Here is an 18,005-nt window from a genome sequence, read left to right on the forward strand (position 1 = left end):
TTAAACAACTCTATGTTCATTTATATTTTAAAAATCGTATTTAACATTGATATAAATTTTCTATTTTGAAAGATTTAATTTACTTTAATCATCACAATGTTAATAGCTTCTAGTTTCAATTGCATAAACACCACTGTACTTAGCTCTTATTTGTATTGTATTTGTATTGTTATTATTTGTAATGTATTATAATGATTTTTGTATTCTATAATAAAACAATTAATGAGGGGGGAAGAAAATAGGTAGATCCCAAAGTTCTAAAACTAAAAAAAAAAGAAGTTTCCTCAAAAGAGTACAATACAGTACAAAACAGATAGAGACTTGTGGAAGAGTGCAAATAATCAATTTGTAATAAGTCCTGCCTGTAACAAATAATGGGTTCTTTCATTCACTGCTTGCAGATTTTCATATTTTACTGCCATTGTGAAAACTGGAAACTTATGTAAGAAAGAAAGCAAACTTTAGCTTTGTTGGATGGAAATGAAGATGACTAATGTAGTTTAATATGTAAGCATTTATTTTAGGTTACATTTTTGTTTGATTATGGGTTAAAATTTACACTGTTGATTTCCAGAATAGAAAATGTTTAGAGAATGTTCTATACCTTCTCTCAAAGATATATCCAAGCATCTTTTTAAAAATGCTTTGATTAATTTATATTTATTTAAACTAGGCTGTTGGAATAGCTATATAAATGCCGAAGGGACTCTGAACACATACTTCCATTTTTCTTAAAATTTGATTGACATTGTATGAAGCTCAGAGGCAATGTACAGTGATGAATGCCACTTCCTGCTATCCATTCTCATTTATTCAAAGGTACAATATCTCTACATATGAGGGCTTCATTTAGCTTTCTGTGTAAATGCTGTTGACAAACCTTTGCTCTATAAAACCATTTAAGCTGGTGTAGCTTTCTCTTACAAGTAATATTAGCACAGAATAATCCCAAAAACTTGAAAAGAAGGAAAAAACCCAAATGCTTTGAATTGCTATGTTCATTATTTCAACAATGTTTTACTACTCTGGAAAAGGGGATTGTTAGGCCAATAAATCAGATTCATGTACTTCAATTGAAGAACTGTTATCTTGTATTTAAATATATATAGCCATTCATTTTACTGTTGTCATCACCAAATGATGCAAATGACTGATAAATCACAAGACAGTTGGTTTCCATCAGTTTCGTGCTGTCTCATTTTATTTTTATAGAGAGGCAGCAGGATGAAAGAGCACATGCTGAAACACTCCAGTTTAAATTAAACAGCTGTCATGAAAAGGTTCTCTGGGGGGCATTTCTAATGGGTTGTTCCAAGTTAATAACTATCCATTCAAGTCGCTACCGCATGAGAGGCTGCAATTATAAAGACTAAGAGCAAGGTCTTGAAAGTACTGAATTAACCACTCTGTATATAAGTGAAGAGTAAACAATTCGGAAGCAATGAGAGCAATACCTGTTTAGGGTCTCCAGGCAGGAATCTTAATATTTGTGGAGAATTCCACACCGTGCAGAGATTTTTGTTACATTTTTCTTCTTACAGCACTACCTGAACTAGAAACAAACCAATTTCTTATCTGAAGAGGCCATATTAGGGAAAGATCTCAGGGATAAGGGCCACCAACGTCTTACATTTATTTCTACAGAGTAACAACATCAGTCAATTAAAAAAACTGCTCCTGGACCAAAAAGTTTTTTTTTAATTTCTTTTACCTTTTTTACTAATATAAAATCTAAAATTAACTTCTCTGTGTTGCTTGGAGTTCTCTCTCCATAAACAAAAGCCTAAGTCTCTTTGCTCGTTAAAGTAGAACAATGAACTGCTAGACCTCTGTGTCTAGTCTTGGTTACATCAAATCAATTGATCTCTTACCTTATTGTATGTCTGCAGCTGCAGTCACATTGTAGATTTAACTGCACATGACACCAGTGTTGAGATTCTGTAAATGTGACTTGTGCCTTTGGTCATGACAGAAGGCTTCTTCTATACATCACAGCTTCTCCCTTGCTTTCCCTAATAATTAAAATTCCTGGTTATCAATGTGAAGACCAATGGATTTTTAGGCTGGGTTATTGTACTACATTATGGGATTTTACTTTTAGCTCAGAGTGTTGTATGTAAAACCAAGCCATACCCTAGTCATATGGACTGGGGTCACTCTCACTGAATACCTGTATCAGATTCTTTACTTCTCTCTGAATTCTAAGTCTAAAACACTAGTCTTGGAATGGTGGGGGGAAAGGATCAAGTCCAAAAGCATTTACAAGCTTCAATTCTTCAACTAAATGAAGCTCAGATAGAACCGTTCTGCACAACTTCTGACTCACTGAACTAAAAGCAACCTTCCAGCATTGTAATAACAACCACATAAGTATGGCCTCTTCCAATATTGCTGCTTTTGCAGCTCCAATCTGGCAGCAAAAGGTTTACTGCATCCCTTGTAAGCTGCTTTTAGATAAATATAAATATATGTGACACAATGCGATACGCCTGTAATTTATCTATGTGGTCGCTAAGAGTTGACAACTTCATGGCACATAATCAATTGATCAGTGAGATACACCACACCACGAGACTTTGCAGTACCAAATATTTGAAGTAAAGTTTAAACCCAGCTTCAGATTTCATGTCATTCTCACAATCTTCAGGTCTCATTTTTCTTTAAATAAAGTGTTACTTTATATTCTTGAGTGTATAGAACTAAGAAGGCCTTCAGCTAGCAGTGCCCAATCTTAACTATCTTGTAGCTGAGCACAGAGGTCCAGCCAGTCCATACTCACTCTTCCTGCTTCAAGATGGCTAATCCCCAAGTGCTCTGTGACTAAACAAGCGTCCTTTCATTGCTTCAGTGCTGGTGTGTGTGTGTGCAAGCAAAGAAAGGCCGGGTGGGTTGGGGAGACTTACCCAAACAATTTGCAACCTCCCTTGCCGGCTTCCTCATTGACTTTGCTTGTGGGAAGCTCGCAGGGAAGGTTGCAAATGGTGATCACGTGATTGCAGGGTGCTTGGCAACCGGTCATAAGCATGAGCGGGTTGCCAAGTGCCCAGATCACAATCACGTGACTGTGGGGGCACTGCTACAGCCGTAACTTCAGGGACCAGTTGTAACTCCATCTTTTCAGCACTGTCATAACTTTGAACGAATTGTCATAACTCGAGAACTACCTGTACATTTGTCTGGTGGTGATTACAAGAGGATTTTTAAAAAACAATTAACAGTGCACTGAGATGCCTCAGCAACATTCTGTTCACTACTACGCATAGCAAATCCTATAAAGGGGAATTCAAAGCAGCACTGTAAATTGTGGGATTCCTGTGGGGGTGTTAAGCCAGCAAAACTGCCCTTGAGTGCTGTGATGACTGGGTAGTTGAGCCATCACACCAAGCAGACCATGTCCTCCCAGGTTACATTCCTAAGGACTGGAGAACTCAGGAGGAACAAATTTTGGATGTGTGGATGGAAGGATGGGTCTGAGGAAAGCTTAGAGTCTTAGCCTTTGGAAAACCTCCAACGCATGGCAGATTTATAAATATACATTTAATGCCAAGAAAAGCATGGGCTGGCAGCAAAATATTTAGTTACCAGAAGTCGTATTGCTATGAGAGCTAAGTAAATATTCTAGAGAAGTTAATCTGTGCTTAAGGGAACCTGTTTGCAACTCATTTCAAATTATATACTAAAAGTTATTTTCATTTTTTTAAAAATGTTTTAAAAAGTAACTGCTCTGTTCTATATCTTCCCCATGTTCTACTCAGTCATGTTATTGTATAAAGAAACAGAGGAGAAAAACAAAACAATTTTAAACCAGGAAAGGGTTTAGTAGTTGCAGCAAAACCAAAATATCCCTTAGAGGTAGCTAGGGCTAATGGGCTTATGCCTTCATTTGGAAGAACAGAAGATTAAAAAAAGAAAAAAAAAAGGATCCTCATGACAGTTCACCTAAGACACAAGGGATGCTCCCAACTGCAAAGGTCACAGTTGCTTGCTTGGCTAAATTCAGTGCTAACTAGGAGCTGGGAGGCAGGTGGCAGGACAGACAGTTCCTCCCAAGAGAAAGCAGATGCCCATAAGCACAGGGTGAAAATTGCTGGATCATAGATTTCATCCATTTCTGAAGTGAAGTGGGAAAAATGCAAATAGGTTTTCAGAGGATGTCAAGGAATTGGAGCTACTGGAAATGTACGTTGCATCGGTGCTTGTTCAAAGACAACAGTAGGCCATCGTAGGGGGCACAGGGCATTCAAGAACCAAGGGAAAGTCCCTACCTGGAAGTGCTCTTCATATGAAGCTAATGTGACATTTTTTGTGTAATAAATAAACTATGTTATACAAGAACATGGGAACTCTGGTGTATGTGCAATTTCCCTACATGGCAAGTTTGGGCCTTGCAGGCAAAATTGGAGAACACTTGCAGAATTTGCTTCTGCTTCTTGGTTACTTAAATGGAAACTGTTGTTCTAAGAGTACCCCTTACCTTCAGCAAAAGGATGAGGTAAAGCAGTAACTGAATAATCCAAGACTGGAAGAAAAGCATTGTATCTGGGAGACTTATGGCATCCTGCTGACACAGAGACAGCACTTGGCCACAATGGAAGGGGGAGAATTTATAACTGAATAGCACATTTTGATTCTGAGAGAATCTCTCTACTGCCGTGTCTGCATTCTTTAATAAGATCCCCCAATCATAAACTTGTTTTCAGTAAGTCTACATCTACAAACTTTTCACTAATGTCTCCAGTTAGTGAAGATAGGTGATAAAACACTTCCAACTTGGATAATGCTAAACAAGATAGAATTGGCGTTAAAAAAGCAGTTAAAATAAAGATCATAAGCATTCAACATAGTCAGATAATAAAAGAGGCTGCCTACTCTGTGAACACAACAGGCACAATTCTGTCAAAATGGTAGCTTGACCCTCTTTACCAAATCATGGCAATGAGGCCTGCCCTTCCCTTGCTTTGTTTGCTAGCAAGCAGGCAGGCCCGCAAAGCAAGGGATGACATCCAATGGCCTGCCAGATTCACCTCTTTCCGTAGAGAATGCAGTGCTCTGGGGAATAAAGATGGCAGATGGATGGTCATTTTAAAATATTTCTGGTCATCACCTTCTAAAAAAAAATAATACAAATGTTTTATGTATTTTTATAGATTTTGTTGTTTTGTATGCCACCCAGGGCCCATGGAGTTGAGCAGCTATAACAAATTTGAATAAATAAATCAATGAATAAATAAATAAAATTGTAGTCATTAGCAGGGCCCTTTGTAAGCACTAGAGGAAGTTGTATAGTTTCAGCCTAAACTGATGGCTGTGGGACTTCCAGCTTTTGAAACAGGTATTTTTTTCAACCATACCTACAGATATCAAAAACGGAACGCAGGACTTTTTCCATCCAAGGAATATAATCTCCCCTTGGCTGAGGCCCTCACTATGTGGATGGAATCATACAATACAGTTAGAGTGTAGGAAAACTAGTTTTAGGCCTGGTTCCACAACACAGTAAGTCATAACTTTGTTTGGTTTGGAACAACATGTGTGAATCTAGTCATTGTGATCTGTAAACCATAGTTTATGACTTAGCCATTGTGACTTATGTAACATACCATGGTTTAGCACAATATGTTAACTGAATCCATGTCTCTGAGTTTAAAGGGAGATGCACTGGGCAACACCATCCAGAAAAATTACATGTAGGTAATGTAAACAGGGCCACTTAAATTATCTTCAGTGCAAGTTCCAACAGATGTGCAACTGGCAGCTTTCAAATGTCAGCTTAAAAGGTTTTAATTAAAATCAATACCAATGGCATTGCTGAACAAAAGCGTACAACTTTGTAGGAAAAAAAGAAGAAATCCTTTGAATGAACAAAACATGCATCTACTGTTTCAAATTCATGTAAATATGGCTAAGTTGACATTTTCCTGCATCAATCCCATTAAAAGAAGAAACTTTTAATACTACACAAATAGTACTGCCAGTTAGTTAAATAGCCCTCTCTCAGAATTTCCCTAATTTATGAATGATATGGAGCCTTTGAAATTATTCCAATGTGCCTTGAAACATTTCATTCACTCACATACACATAGCAAAAAAAGGACATTGATACGGGATGATACTGAATTCCTGCAACTTGGGGTAGTCCACCCACACCAGCCAACAAGACCAGTCTGGATTCATTCAGTAGCAACTGTTGCCTGTGTATCTGAAGCTTCACTTTCACCAGAGGAAGTCTGTTGAGAAACTTGTGCGATATGAAAAATCAGGAGGTGTCTGGTAGCACCTTTTCTGTTTAACAATTTTTATTAAAAGGCATAAAGCATTAAAACAAAGAAGCAAAAAAGGCATAAACAGGAAAATTAGCACATGTAGATAGATTTTTATTTTTGGAGCAATATAAAATATTGAACACAGTATCTTTTTGTGTATGTGCACATTTAGACCTCAGTCAAGGATGATGAAAACACAGGATTTATCCTATCTATGGTTTTATGTAAAGCATTCCAGATTTGGTTTTGCTAGCACCTTACAGAAGGCAAAACAAATCTCATAAATTTGTAGGCTTGTAGCATTTTGTACATACATTTGCTTTGGTAAGCTTATGCCTTTTAATAAACCTTGTTAGTCAGAAAAGTTCTACCAGACTCCTCCTGATTTTTTGCCACCACAGAAAAACACAGCCCTCTTATAATGCCCAGTACAAGGTACCAGTCCTAAGCAAAACTCATGAATAAGCAGTGCAGCACTTTCCAAGTATGAACAATTTGCACAGATGGAGCACATGATTTCCTTCTCTTCCAGATAGTAAAAATGTTGTGTGTTGTGGATCTAAGCAGGATGGCACTGCTGAGAATCACTCACAAATAAACACAGCTAATCATATTTCACCAATTTACCAATAATCAGAGGCTCTTCTTTGAACTCCCATAACCCCCTTGATACTAGCTAAGCTTGCTGGGGCTGATAGAGGTGAGGGTTCAAAACATCTGGAGGGCCCCAGATTGTTTATCTCTAGAAAACACTATTAATCTGTTTCGTTGGCTGTCTCCAATGTGAAGCCCATGAACCACAATACCCATGAAAGCTTTTCAAAGTGGGTTTGAAAAAGGCAAAAAACCAAAAACAAACAGGAGACAAGCAAGTGAGATGAGTGCTAACCTGCCTGAGATAACTCTGCATATTTGCACAAAAGTTCTGGGTATCTACAGAGAACTGTGTAATAAACCAGTCCAAGGGTTTTTCTGGAGCACAGAAGCAACTATGGATGGAACTTGTAGCTTCCATTCCGTGCTACGAGCTCTCACAGGGAGTTTTTATAGATATATGTACATATATACATACATTTGTATATGCGTTTCTGTTTGTTTTTTTCAGCCACTGAAAATTAAGGAATATTAGCTTAAGAATCCCTAAATGACAAAGTTTAGGGGGAATCTAGTAAAAAAAAAAAAAAGGCTTACTCTCAGAAAAAGTCAGTATCGCATGTATATGTATTAACATGTTAATATTAAGTTCCTTATGAGCCATACAAGAACAGCCACCCCTCCAAAAGATGCAACATATCACAGCTAAATTGTTATCTATTTATTTTGCGTTAAATAATGCTCTTAGAGGTAGACTGCAGAAATCCAGATGACCACTAGATGGTGGCAAAGAGATACAGAAAAAAGCAATTTTTTTATGCTGTTTGGTGGGCATCCAAATTTTTGCAACCCAGATCTGGCAGCTCTACTTTAAAGTAAATCCTTGGGAGATCCCATTATTTCCAAGGCTGTTTAGTTTGCAATTGTTCATTAGATTTACATCCCACCTTTATTCCAGGACCTCAGGATGGTGGACCAACACTCCTTCCTCCATTTTCTTCATACAACAACTCTGTGAGGTAAGTTGGGCTGAGAGAGAATGGCTCAGAGTCACCCAGTGAACCTCTATGGCTGATGGTTGATTCAAACCACTACATTTCATTGGCTCAACTGTATTCACATTTACTTGGAAGTAAGTCTTAATGAACTCAGTGGAGAGCTTATTTCCAAGCAGACAGATAGAGATCTGCAATATATTTGTTGTTGTTGTTCAGTTGTTAAGTCGTGTCCGACTCTTCGTGACCCCATGAACCATATTGCGCCAGGCCTTCCTGTCCTTCACTGCCTCCCTGAGTTTGCTCAGTTGAAATATATATATACACACAAGACAAGAAATATATTAATATATTTAGACATGATTCTCCCAAGTTCTTTTAAATAATCCAAGATGTTTTTAAACCCGGTTCTTTAATATAATTGTCAAATAATTAAACACAAACTTTTTCTGTGTTTTTTAAAGAGACAGGCATGTACATCCTGATAATAACATTACACTTAGAGCAAGAATCATTATCCAGTCCAACCCCTGGCCAATATGCCGTGATGTCTTTCCTTTACCATTTCCAGATGATGGGCATCACTCCAATGACAAATATGCTTACTGTTTTACAAAGCTGTGTAATCTTACATGCAGAAAGAATAACTTCTGTTCACAAAGGTGAGCCATTTGTTGGAAAGTTCAGCACAATCACATCCTGTATGTATCTATTTTTATTTCATGCCAATTTTTTTTTTTTTTTGGTGCCTTCGAGTCAGTCTTGACTCCTGGTGATTGCCTGTACAAGTCCCTGCAGTTTTCTTGGCAATGTTTTTTGGAAGTGGTTTGCCACTGCCTACTTCCTGGGGCTGAGAAAGAGTGACTGGCCCAAGGTCACCCAGCTGGCTTCATGCCTAAGGCAGGACTAGAACTCAGAGTCTCCTGGTTTCCAGCCTGATGCCTTAACCACTACACCAAACTAGCTCACTAAACCAATGCCAATAAACATATCATATTCCTAAATAAAGTGCCAATAAACATATCATATTCCTAAATGGCATAAACCCAAAGACAGGTTAGTGCCTGCAGAGGCTTAGCTGCAAAAAGTCCACAACAGGAAGATGAAAAAGACAAGCAGAATGGGGAAAGGGCTAAAATATTAATGAATATATGGAACTCTTAGTTGTAGTAACTATTACTCTTGCAGGAGCCCATGTGGTATACAACAGCATTACAAATAATATTTAGTAAAAACATTTTTATAAACCCAACAAAAAATAAACTCCCATAAAATCAAACAAGTACCAGCAATGTAATTTAAATAGGCAGCAGTTCTGTTGCATCTCAGAACAAAATATGAAATGGCAGTATTACTGCTTTGTGGGTATAGATTAGTCTTAATTCTATGATCATGAGATCTCTATAGTAACTTAACCATTAATTGTGTTTGAAATGTACACAACCCCGGTAGAAGGTTGAGAACTGCAACACTGAGTTCCAGCCTGCTGGAGGGCTGTAGAAGGCCTTTTGGTGACTGGGTGATTTTGGCCTTTTGTGGGCTGAGGTTAAGGTTGGAATGGGAGCAGTTTCTCTTTTCCACAAAAAGCAAAAGCGATCCTGGGGTGGGATGGGAGAATGGGGCGACACGAAACCTGTGGCTGTAAGTTCCTCCCTTCTATTTCAGAACTATAGTTTTGTCTTCATCTTTCTCCAATGATAGCAATTACTGAAAACTTATTTGTATCTTTTAGTGCAAACTTCACCTATCTGGCACTCTGCAGATATGATGAACTACAACTCCAAGACTCCCCACCTTTATTGGAAGTTGTAACCCAACATCTGAGAGTACATAGTACTGTTTCTATTACTGTACAATCATGAGTCCTGTTCATAAGGTCTATATTTGTTTTTATTGCTTTGCCAGTGGGAAAATACATTTCCACACCTTAACTTTTTAGGCTCAGTAAAATATTTGCCACTCATTTTCTGCTTTTCATGGAATGTCAGATATTAATAACCAAAGATATTTTCATTAAAAACTATTTTGATATTATGTGGGGTATTTTCTAATTATATTACCCATATATTTCAATCCAAAAGTAAATATAAAGTAAATCAGAATCTGCTGGTAGATTTCTACATAATTTGCAATAGATTAACAGGGGAATTCAGCTCCCAGCAGTATTATAATAATAGTAGCAAGTAAAAATAAAAGTAAACATTAAAAAGTTTTCCTTCCAATGATCACTCTTATATCCAACACTATTTCCTAACCGCAGTATTTCTCACATATATAGTAGTCGCTTTTGACCAACTGTTTCTGCATCCCTATTTGTCAACTTTATGGTTGAACCCCTGATCTATCATAGATCTATATATGCAGGTCCCCCATTTAATATATGACCTATGAGATGCAGTAGATTTTAAAAAGTAGCATTTTGCATCTGACTCACCCTCATCTACTGTTTCTCATTTAGCTCTGCCTGGTGATCTTGGGATTCTGAACAGATTCTACAAATTTAAAATCTGCTTAGCTCTCCTTGAAAGGTATCTCCTCAGGGCATATTTATATCCCATCTTTTTCTAGGGATTCATAGTGACCTACACAGCACTCCTGCCTCCAGTTTTAATCCCACGGTCACATCCAGCATCTTGGCTCCCCCCCCCCCCGCCATGCTCCTGTTTAATGGTCACATTTACATTATTAAAAGTTATGTCATAGTAAATTTGTGCTAGTTTTTAAAGTAATCTTCCCCAAATTGGTTCCATGCTGGCTGGGATTATGGGAGTTCAGAACTTTGGAAGACAGATCTGTTTGGGAAGGCTAAGATACCACAGTACTCTTTATTAATTGCAGAGTAAGGGGATCTCCCATTGTAGTGAACCAGTTCGTAACTTAGCAACATATTTTAATCCTATGTCCCCATCAAGTTACCTACATCTTATCCCTCCCCCATTAGTGAGAGAGAATGAAATCATCCTTAGCAGGATCAATATCATACAGGTAGTCCTTGTTTAGCAACTGCCTCATTTAAGTGACTGCCTTGTTTAACAGTTATCACAGTGATGAAAAAGTAACTTTATGACCAATGCTCACATTTATGACCTTCACAGGTCTGTAAAGCAAAGGAAAGCTGAGTAAGTTCATAAGCACAGTTGCAGTTTCACTTAACGACTGCTTCGCTTAACAACCAAGTTGCCAGTCCCAACTGAGGTTGCTAAATGAGGACTACCTGTAATAGTATTTCCCTTTTTATTCCAACACCCTCCAAAGGCAGCCTCCAAGTATACAACATCTATTGATGCCCATGACCTTGTAAGGAAGTCAGGTGACTGGCAGTGACTTGAAACAGAAGCAAAAGCAGCAGGGTGGCAAGGGGGACAGCAATTTTTCATGCCCATATCTCCTTCTGCTGACTCAAGGATGGCTGGGAGAGCAGTTCAGCTCAACAGTGAGGAAAGGGTTTAACACAGACCAGCATAGCAAGTCCTTAAAAAAAATCAGGGTATTAACAGGTATAACCTCAAATTATACATATATTTCTCTTCTTTCCATCTGTGTAGATGTGTTTGTCTTTTTATCAATTTTAATCATCTATTTATTGTTTTAATTTGATGTAAACCACCCAGAGTCCCCTATTGCGGGGAGATGGGCGGGGATAAGTCTATGTATGTATGTATGTATGTATGTATGTATGTATGTATAAATAAATAAATATCTGGTAATAAAGCATAGTTTATCTTTTTCAAAAAATCACACTACAAGTATAGTGAAATGAATCATACTTTTGTTTTAGCTTTAAGTCTTGCCTTAAATGCAAGGAAAAACAAAAAATTCTTAGAAAACTACACAAAACACTGCTTGGTTGAAATTATTGTCAGAAACAACCCTATCAGAACACTTAAACAATCATCTCCATTTGTCAAGGCAGCTGTGATCAACATGTTGATAGCACTGGCTGGCAATTATTAAATAATACTATTTCATCCTTTGTGAGGAATGTTAGGAGAGGGAAATGGTGGAAAAACATCTGAAACTATAAAGTACTAAACTGTATCACCCCACCTTAGACAGCAACAATAAAGTTTAATCTTAGAGATTTTCAGAAAATTTTGTGTCAGTTCAGCACTTTAGAGTGACAGCATTTGTCTTCCATCTGACCTGCAGATGCTTGCTTGATTTATTTAAACTTGTGTGCTGCCTGACTCCCAATGACTCCTTCATTGATTCATGATCACAAGAGCTCTGATTAGTTACAGCCACTCCACCTTCTGACATAGAGATGATATAATTAGATTCACCTGCATGACGAGTCATATCCACTAACAGCCCCTAGTAACTGTATGCCCGACAACTGTTAATTGCCATTTTTTATATATACATTTTTGACATTATGCACTACCTTATGCGTGTCAGTTTCTTTGCTTTTTTTTTTTTTTTTTTGCTGCCTCGGAGTCAGTGTTGACTCCTGGCGACAAATCCCTGCAGTTTTCTTGGCAAGATTTTTCAAAGTGGTTTGCCACTGCCTACTTCCTAAAGCTGAGAGTGATTGGCCCAAAATCACCCAGCTGGCTTTGTGTCCAAGGCAGGACTAGAACTCACAGGTTTCTAGCCCAATGCCTTAACCACTACACTAAAGTGGCTCTTTTTTGCACTGCTTTGACACAAATGTACATCTCACATATCTTCAGTTCCATGAATGTATCTATTGGCAAAGAATGGTACTAAATGTTCCGCAAATATTGGCAAGCATCACATCTGGCTCAGTAGCTGGCTAAGATGATAGACATAAATCCAAATGACTTGAGGGTAAACATCAGCTGACCTGTAGGCTCGCTGGTGTAGTCTCTGACTCTCAGCCTCAGTTCCTTTCCTGCAAAATTACTTCTGAGGATCCGTAAAACAAGAGTTGGGTCCTACAATCCAACTGGGTTACTACATCTTTGTTCAGGCCACAGAAGGAATAAAGCAATGTTAAAGAATTATTATAACATGTACCTGCAAGTATGTGATACAACTATGGAATATGTAAATAGCACAGCATCACTCTTAAAATTGGGGGCATCCAAAGACATATGCTTTAGCCTTCTATGAAAGTGCATTAACTCTATTTTACTCAAACAGTTTCCTCTCCAAGAGAGAGCTTGGAGTAGACTAATGCTGTATAGTTAGAGTACACAGAATCCAGCTGTGGATGGTTTGGCTGAGGTTTTCTGAAATCATACAGCCTTCTCTTCGGGGAGCAAAAAATAAGTCTGGAAGCACCTTTCCTGACTAACAAATGTTATTAAAAGGCATATGCATATCATTCCATCAGATGCATGGAAATGGTTCTTCTCGTGGTAAGGTAAGCAAGACACAGAGAAAGAGATAAAATATGCACACCTTTGAATTACAAATATGGGACCGTTTCTAAGAGTACCATGGGCTGTAAGAAGAACCACTCTGGGTCCAAATAAAGACTTGCTTCCAAGTTGTTGATCAGCAAGCAGAAATTCACATACAAGGAGATATGGGTTTGAAAAACTATGTTTGGCAAGGATAAGTGAAGATGGACAGATGTGATCACAAAGCTACAACTTTCTGAGGATAGGTGAAGATGGCGGGCACAAGAAATCATCAGGTGTTGAGCCCAATGCCGCCCAGAGTCCATCAGAGTTGGGCAGCTATAATAAATTTGAATAAATTAAATAAATAAATGAAAACTTGATGGTACCCACAGTATGAATTTTATCACACTATGAGTATTTGCTTGGCAGGTGTAAAACAAGTGAGTTTTTGTGTAGCTCTAAATGTACTTCAGCTTCATCTCTGATCCACTATTTCTACATACTGAAAGAGATCTGATGCTCTCCAAAAATAGTTTGAGAGAGCATTATGAGAGCAAATCAACTCAGAAAATGCTCTTTTACCTTCTAACATTTTTTTTTTAATTTGAAAATTTGCTGGGCTATTGGGGACATAAAAATAGTAGACAACATAGGGCAAAACATTGTTAGTCACACTTTGCTATTTAGCAATGCCCCCTCTCAACTGCCATTCCTTTTTGAAAAGATATGTTTGTATGTCATTTGTAATTAGCTTATTTACGGTACAGTACAGTAGCATTTGCCTTAAATAATTCTGAAGACAACCCCCAGGGCATTTTAATGCAGATGAAGTGCTTGGATAACGTCCCCCAACCTACTGACTTCCAACTATGTTGGTAGGAATTATGGGAATTACAGCACCAGTTTGGGAAGACTGATGGACATACTAAGACACCTACAATTTTGATTTATAGTGAAATATAGGTGAGTCCTTAATAAAATTAACAAGCCATAGCTGCCCATCACAAAAAAGGTGGAGAATATCTTCCTCCACCTACCCATCCCATTACTATACACAAGTTTGGGTAGTGTACTTGTGTCCCATTTCAGAGAGAGGAAAAGTGAGGCTGTTGGTCAAAAAACTGCAGGAGTCTCAGCAGCAAAACAGTGACTCTGGGCCTGGAGGCAAACCGACTTCCAGGCCCTCCTCTTCCTTCCCCGTCTTTGGTCACCGCTCCCTTTCTCTCCAGTCACGAAAGCAGCAGCCTTCCAAGGCAGCCAAAGGTGCCTGGCAGCGTCCGGCCACTCTCCCGCCCGCCCTTCGCTCCTGCTGTGCGGATCAGGCCTGTCTTTGGCAGGAAGCGGGCTTTGGAAAGCTGCACGCATTCCTGACGTGAGGGTTCGGCCCGCTCTCGCTATTCTCTCTGGAAGAGAAGCACGGCACGGCGGTGCACGAAGGGACTCTGGGACCACCACAAAGGGGGGGGGAGGGGGGAGGAGAAGGAGGGAGAGAGACTCGCCCCGGCACACACACCCCTTTAGATGTCTTATAAAATCGCAACGGACCATCTCCGAACTCCTCAGAACAAAATCGGGAGGGGCAAAAGGAGGGCCCGCGCCCTCGGGATGAGAGTCGTTCCTCCACACAGGCATCTCAGGGGCGCAGAGAAGGAAAGGCAGAAGCCTGGTCTCGGGCAGCCGGCCACTGCTCTCCCCTTCAGAAGCTGAAAGGGCCACAACGATGGGACAAGGCGAGGGCAAACGGGATGGGGAGGTCGCAGCGCTCTTCCAGAGCGCCGTCCAGCCGGCGCTGCTGCTTTCTTGCGCCCTCCTGCTGTACTTCTGGGCGCGCAAGGGCTCCGCGGCTCCGGGCAAGCGTGTCCCCGGCCCTGTCGGGTGGCCGCTGCTCGGCAACGTCCTGCAGCTGGGTCGCCTGCCTCATCTCACCTTTTGCGAGCTAGCGAAGCGCTACGGCGATGTCTTCCAGCTCCGCCTGGGCTTGCGCTCCATCGTAGTGCTGAACGGTGAGGCGACCATCCGGCAGGCGTTGGTGCAGCAGGGCGGGCCCTTCGCGGGCAGACCCGATTTCCCCTCCTTCCACATGGTCTCCGGGGGGAAGAGCATAGCTTTCGGGCGCTACACGGAGCGCTGGCGAGCGCAGCGGCGAGTGGCGCACGCCACGCTGCGCGCCTTCTCGACGGCCAACGCGCCCAGCAAGCAGCTCTTCGAGCAGCACGTGGCGGCCGAGGCGCAGGAGCTCATCGACGGGCTCGTGAAGTTGAGCGAGGGCGGCGCTTATGCCGACCCTCTGCCGCTGCTCACCGTGGCCAACGCCAACGTGATGTGCGCCCTTTGCTTCGGGCAGCGCTACAGCCACGCCGACAGCGAGTTCCGCGCGCTGCTGGGCAGGAACGACCGCTTCGGGAAGACGGTGGCGGCGGGGAGCTTGGTGGACGTGCTGCCTTGGCTGCTGTCCTTTCCCAACCCGGTGCGCAGCGTCTTCCGCGACTTCCAGGCTATCAACCGCGAGATGTTTGAGTTCGTGCGTGCCAAGGTGGCGCAGCATCGGCTTACTTTCCAGCCCGGGGCCCCTCCCCGCCACATTAGCGACGCCATCCTGGGCCGCATGGAGCACGGCCCCGGGGGGAAAGAAGGGCCCCTCGGAGACTACGTGGAGGGTACGCTGACCGATCTCTTCGGCGCCGGTCAGGATACCACCTCTACTGCTCTAGCCTGGGTGCTGCTGCTGCTTCTCAAACATCCACGGCTGCGGGAGCAGCTGCAGGCGGACCTGGACTGCGTGGTCGGTCGCGAGCGGCTTCCCACGAGCGACGATCGCGCCTCCCTGCCCCGCCTGGAAGCCTTCCTCTATGAGACGCTGCGCTACAGCAGTTTCGTTCCGGTCACCATCCCGCACGCCACCACCGCTGACGTGCTCCTGGGCGGTTTCCGCATCCCCGAGGGCACCGTGGTCTTCGTCAACCAATGGTCTGTCAACCATGATCGGGTCCGCTGGAAAGACCCGCACGTTTTTGACCCGACGCGGTTCCTGGACGCCCAGCGGGAGACTCTCGACCGGGACCTCGCCTGCCGCGTCCTGATATTCTCGCTGGGCAAGAGGCGATGCATCGGGGATCAGCTCGCGAAGCTTCAGCTGTTCCTCTTCACAGCCATCCTTTTGCACCAGTGCGACCTGACGGCCAACCCAGCCGAAGAGATCAGCATGGACTGCGAGCACGGGCTGGTTCTCAAGCCCCGGCCCTACACCTTGTCGGTGGTCAGGCGAGGCACTTCCCGAGCCAAGGACAGGAGCCGGTGGAACACCGACGTCGCCTGCCCTTCTTAGTGCCAGCGTGACCTACCTTGCAGGTCCATCTTTAACTCTGGAGTTAGCGCACTTATTGAAAAGGGACAGGCGAACAGCTGCCTTTCCTTGACTCCACTTCTGAAGTCAGCGTCTTTCCTTACTTCTGTGCAGCAGCGGGAACTCAGATATAGGAAGTCCTCTAGCGCAGGAAGTTTCAGCTGCTCTTGAAGGTCCAGGAACAAGCTGGTCTCATTTTCCCCTCCTCTTAACTAACTTGCAAGGTGATCAAAGCAGTTGAACTGGTGTCCCATTCTCTGTATCCTAAAAAATACCTTTTCAATTTGGTACCCAGTTGCTGTGCTCAGCTGCAACTGCCTTATGCTCAACTAGGACGGTCAGTTGCTAAAATGTAGTAAATTGGAGAAAGTGTTGATCTGCGTATCTGGTATTTTGGCTTTGCTAATTCAGTAATGTTTGGGCATTGTTATCCTGTTTTAAGAGATGTGGAAAATGTCTGTTTTATTACTTTCTGCAGCAGTGTGAAATGGGGAAAAGTGCTGTCCTAGTGCTTTCTTCCCACCATATCATTTCTGTCAAGCTGGTTGTCACTTAAGAGTCTGGGGTATGTGCATGTATGAAAAGTTGCATGATGTGATGAACTGCTTTAATGGGAAGCACTTATGGAGAAAGTAACAAGCAGGGAGTTTGTGGTTGACCACACTGACAATAAATATATTTAGTTATATACATGGGCATGAAGCCACAATTGGCTCAACGTATTTTTATTTTTTTGTACATACTACGATTGTGCAGTGATCCACATATGAAGGAGAAACAATGATTCAGTTGATAAGTTCTTGAAGAAGCTGAGTTTTTCTTGGGCTCACGTAGCAATAGAAAAAAAAATTTGCTTTACTTAAGGTGTCCGCAGCTGCTGCTTGCGTGCCTGAATCACCTTTTCCCCTTTGAATCTGTATTTCTTTACAGCTGTGGTACACACTTTGCCTAGAAATGGTGCAGGTCTTCTTGTCACAGTTTGCACATTCTTATGACTTCATAGTGAGCAATTGTTAGACCTGGAGCAGTTTTAATTTACAATGAAGAAGAAAAAGCAGCAGCCCCCACCTGAAGAAACATCTCTGCAGAGCACTCTAACTTTACCCACTGCAAGGTTGCAGAGCAAGACCTGTTTTCTATTAATGGCTTGTACCTTGAAATGCAGCCCAGTATTACCAGTTATTTAATAAACTTAACAAACTTTGATTGGAAATTAGACATCCAAACTATTATACTTCAACGTGAAAATACTTCATGACACCTAAATATTTTCATTACTTCTATTTTTTTTGTGTTTCTCACTCCAAAAACAAGTTGTTATGCATTTGTGACTATAGACAAAATAAAAGTTTCAGAATTCAGAGTTAGCTGACATAATAAAGCATGACAATAAGCAGGGGAAAGACAATTTTGAGGTGTCAAATCAGTATTAAGTAGGGGCTCTTTGGCTTTTTACAATATAACAATCCTTTGCTATGTTTTAATCTGCTGTTCTGGT

General features: G+C 41.4%; 1 protein-coding gene and 1 pseudogene across 1 annotated transcript in view; both read left to right on the forward strand.

The window, feature by feature from the left end:
• The window catches only part of RAD51 (RAD51 recombinase), a 47,825-nt gene extending 33,223 nt beyond the window's left edge, over window positions 1-14,602 (forward strand). The window contains exons 10-11 of the mRNA XM_088145465.1: window positions 7,816-7,876; window positions 9,585-14,602. Of these exons, the coding sequence (XP_088001591.1) occupies window positions 7,816-7,876; window positions 9,585-9,620 (97 nt within the window). The 3' untranslated portion in view covers window positions 9,621-14,602. The remainder of the gene's footprint in view (window positions 1-7,815; window positions 7,877-9,584) is intronic.
• Window positions 14,603-14,661: 59 nt separating this feature from the next.
• LOC103052597 (cytochrome P450 1B1 pseudogene) lies at window positions 14,662-17,804 on the forward strand (annotated as a pseudogene).
• The last annotated feature ends 201 nt before the right edge of the window (window positions 17,805-18,005 follow it).

Source organism: Python bivittatus, unplaced genomic scaffold (genome assembly GCF_059951505.1).
Source record: "Python bivittatus isolate LINGU-HERP-01145 unplaced genomic scaffold, Pbiv_v1 ctg000480_np1212, whole genome shotgun sequence".
Taxonomy (NCBI): domain Eukaryota; kingdom Metazoa; phylum Chordata; class Lepidosauria; order Squamata; family Pythonidae; genus Python; species Python bivittatus.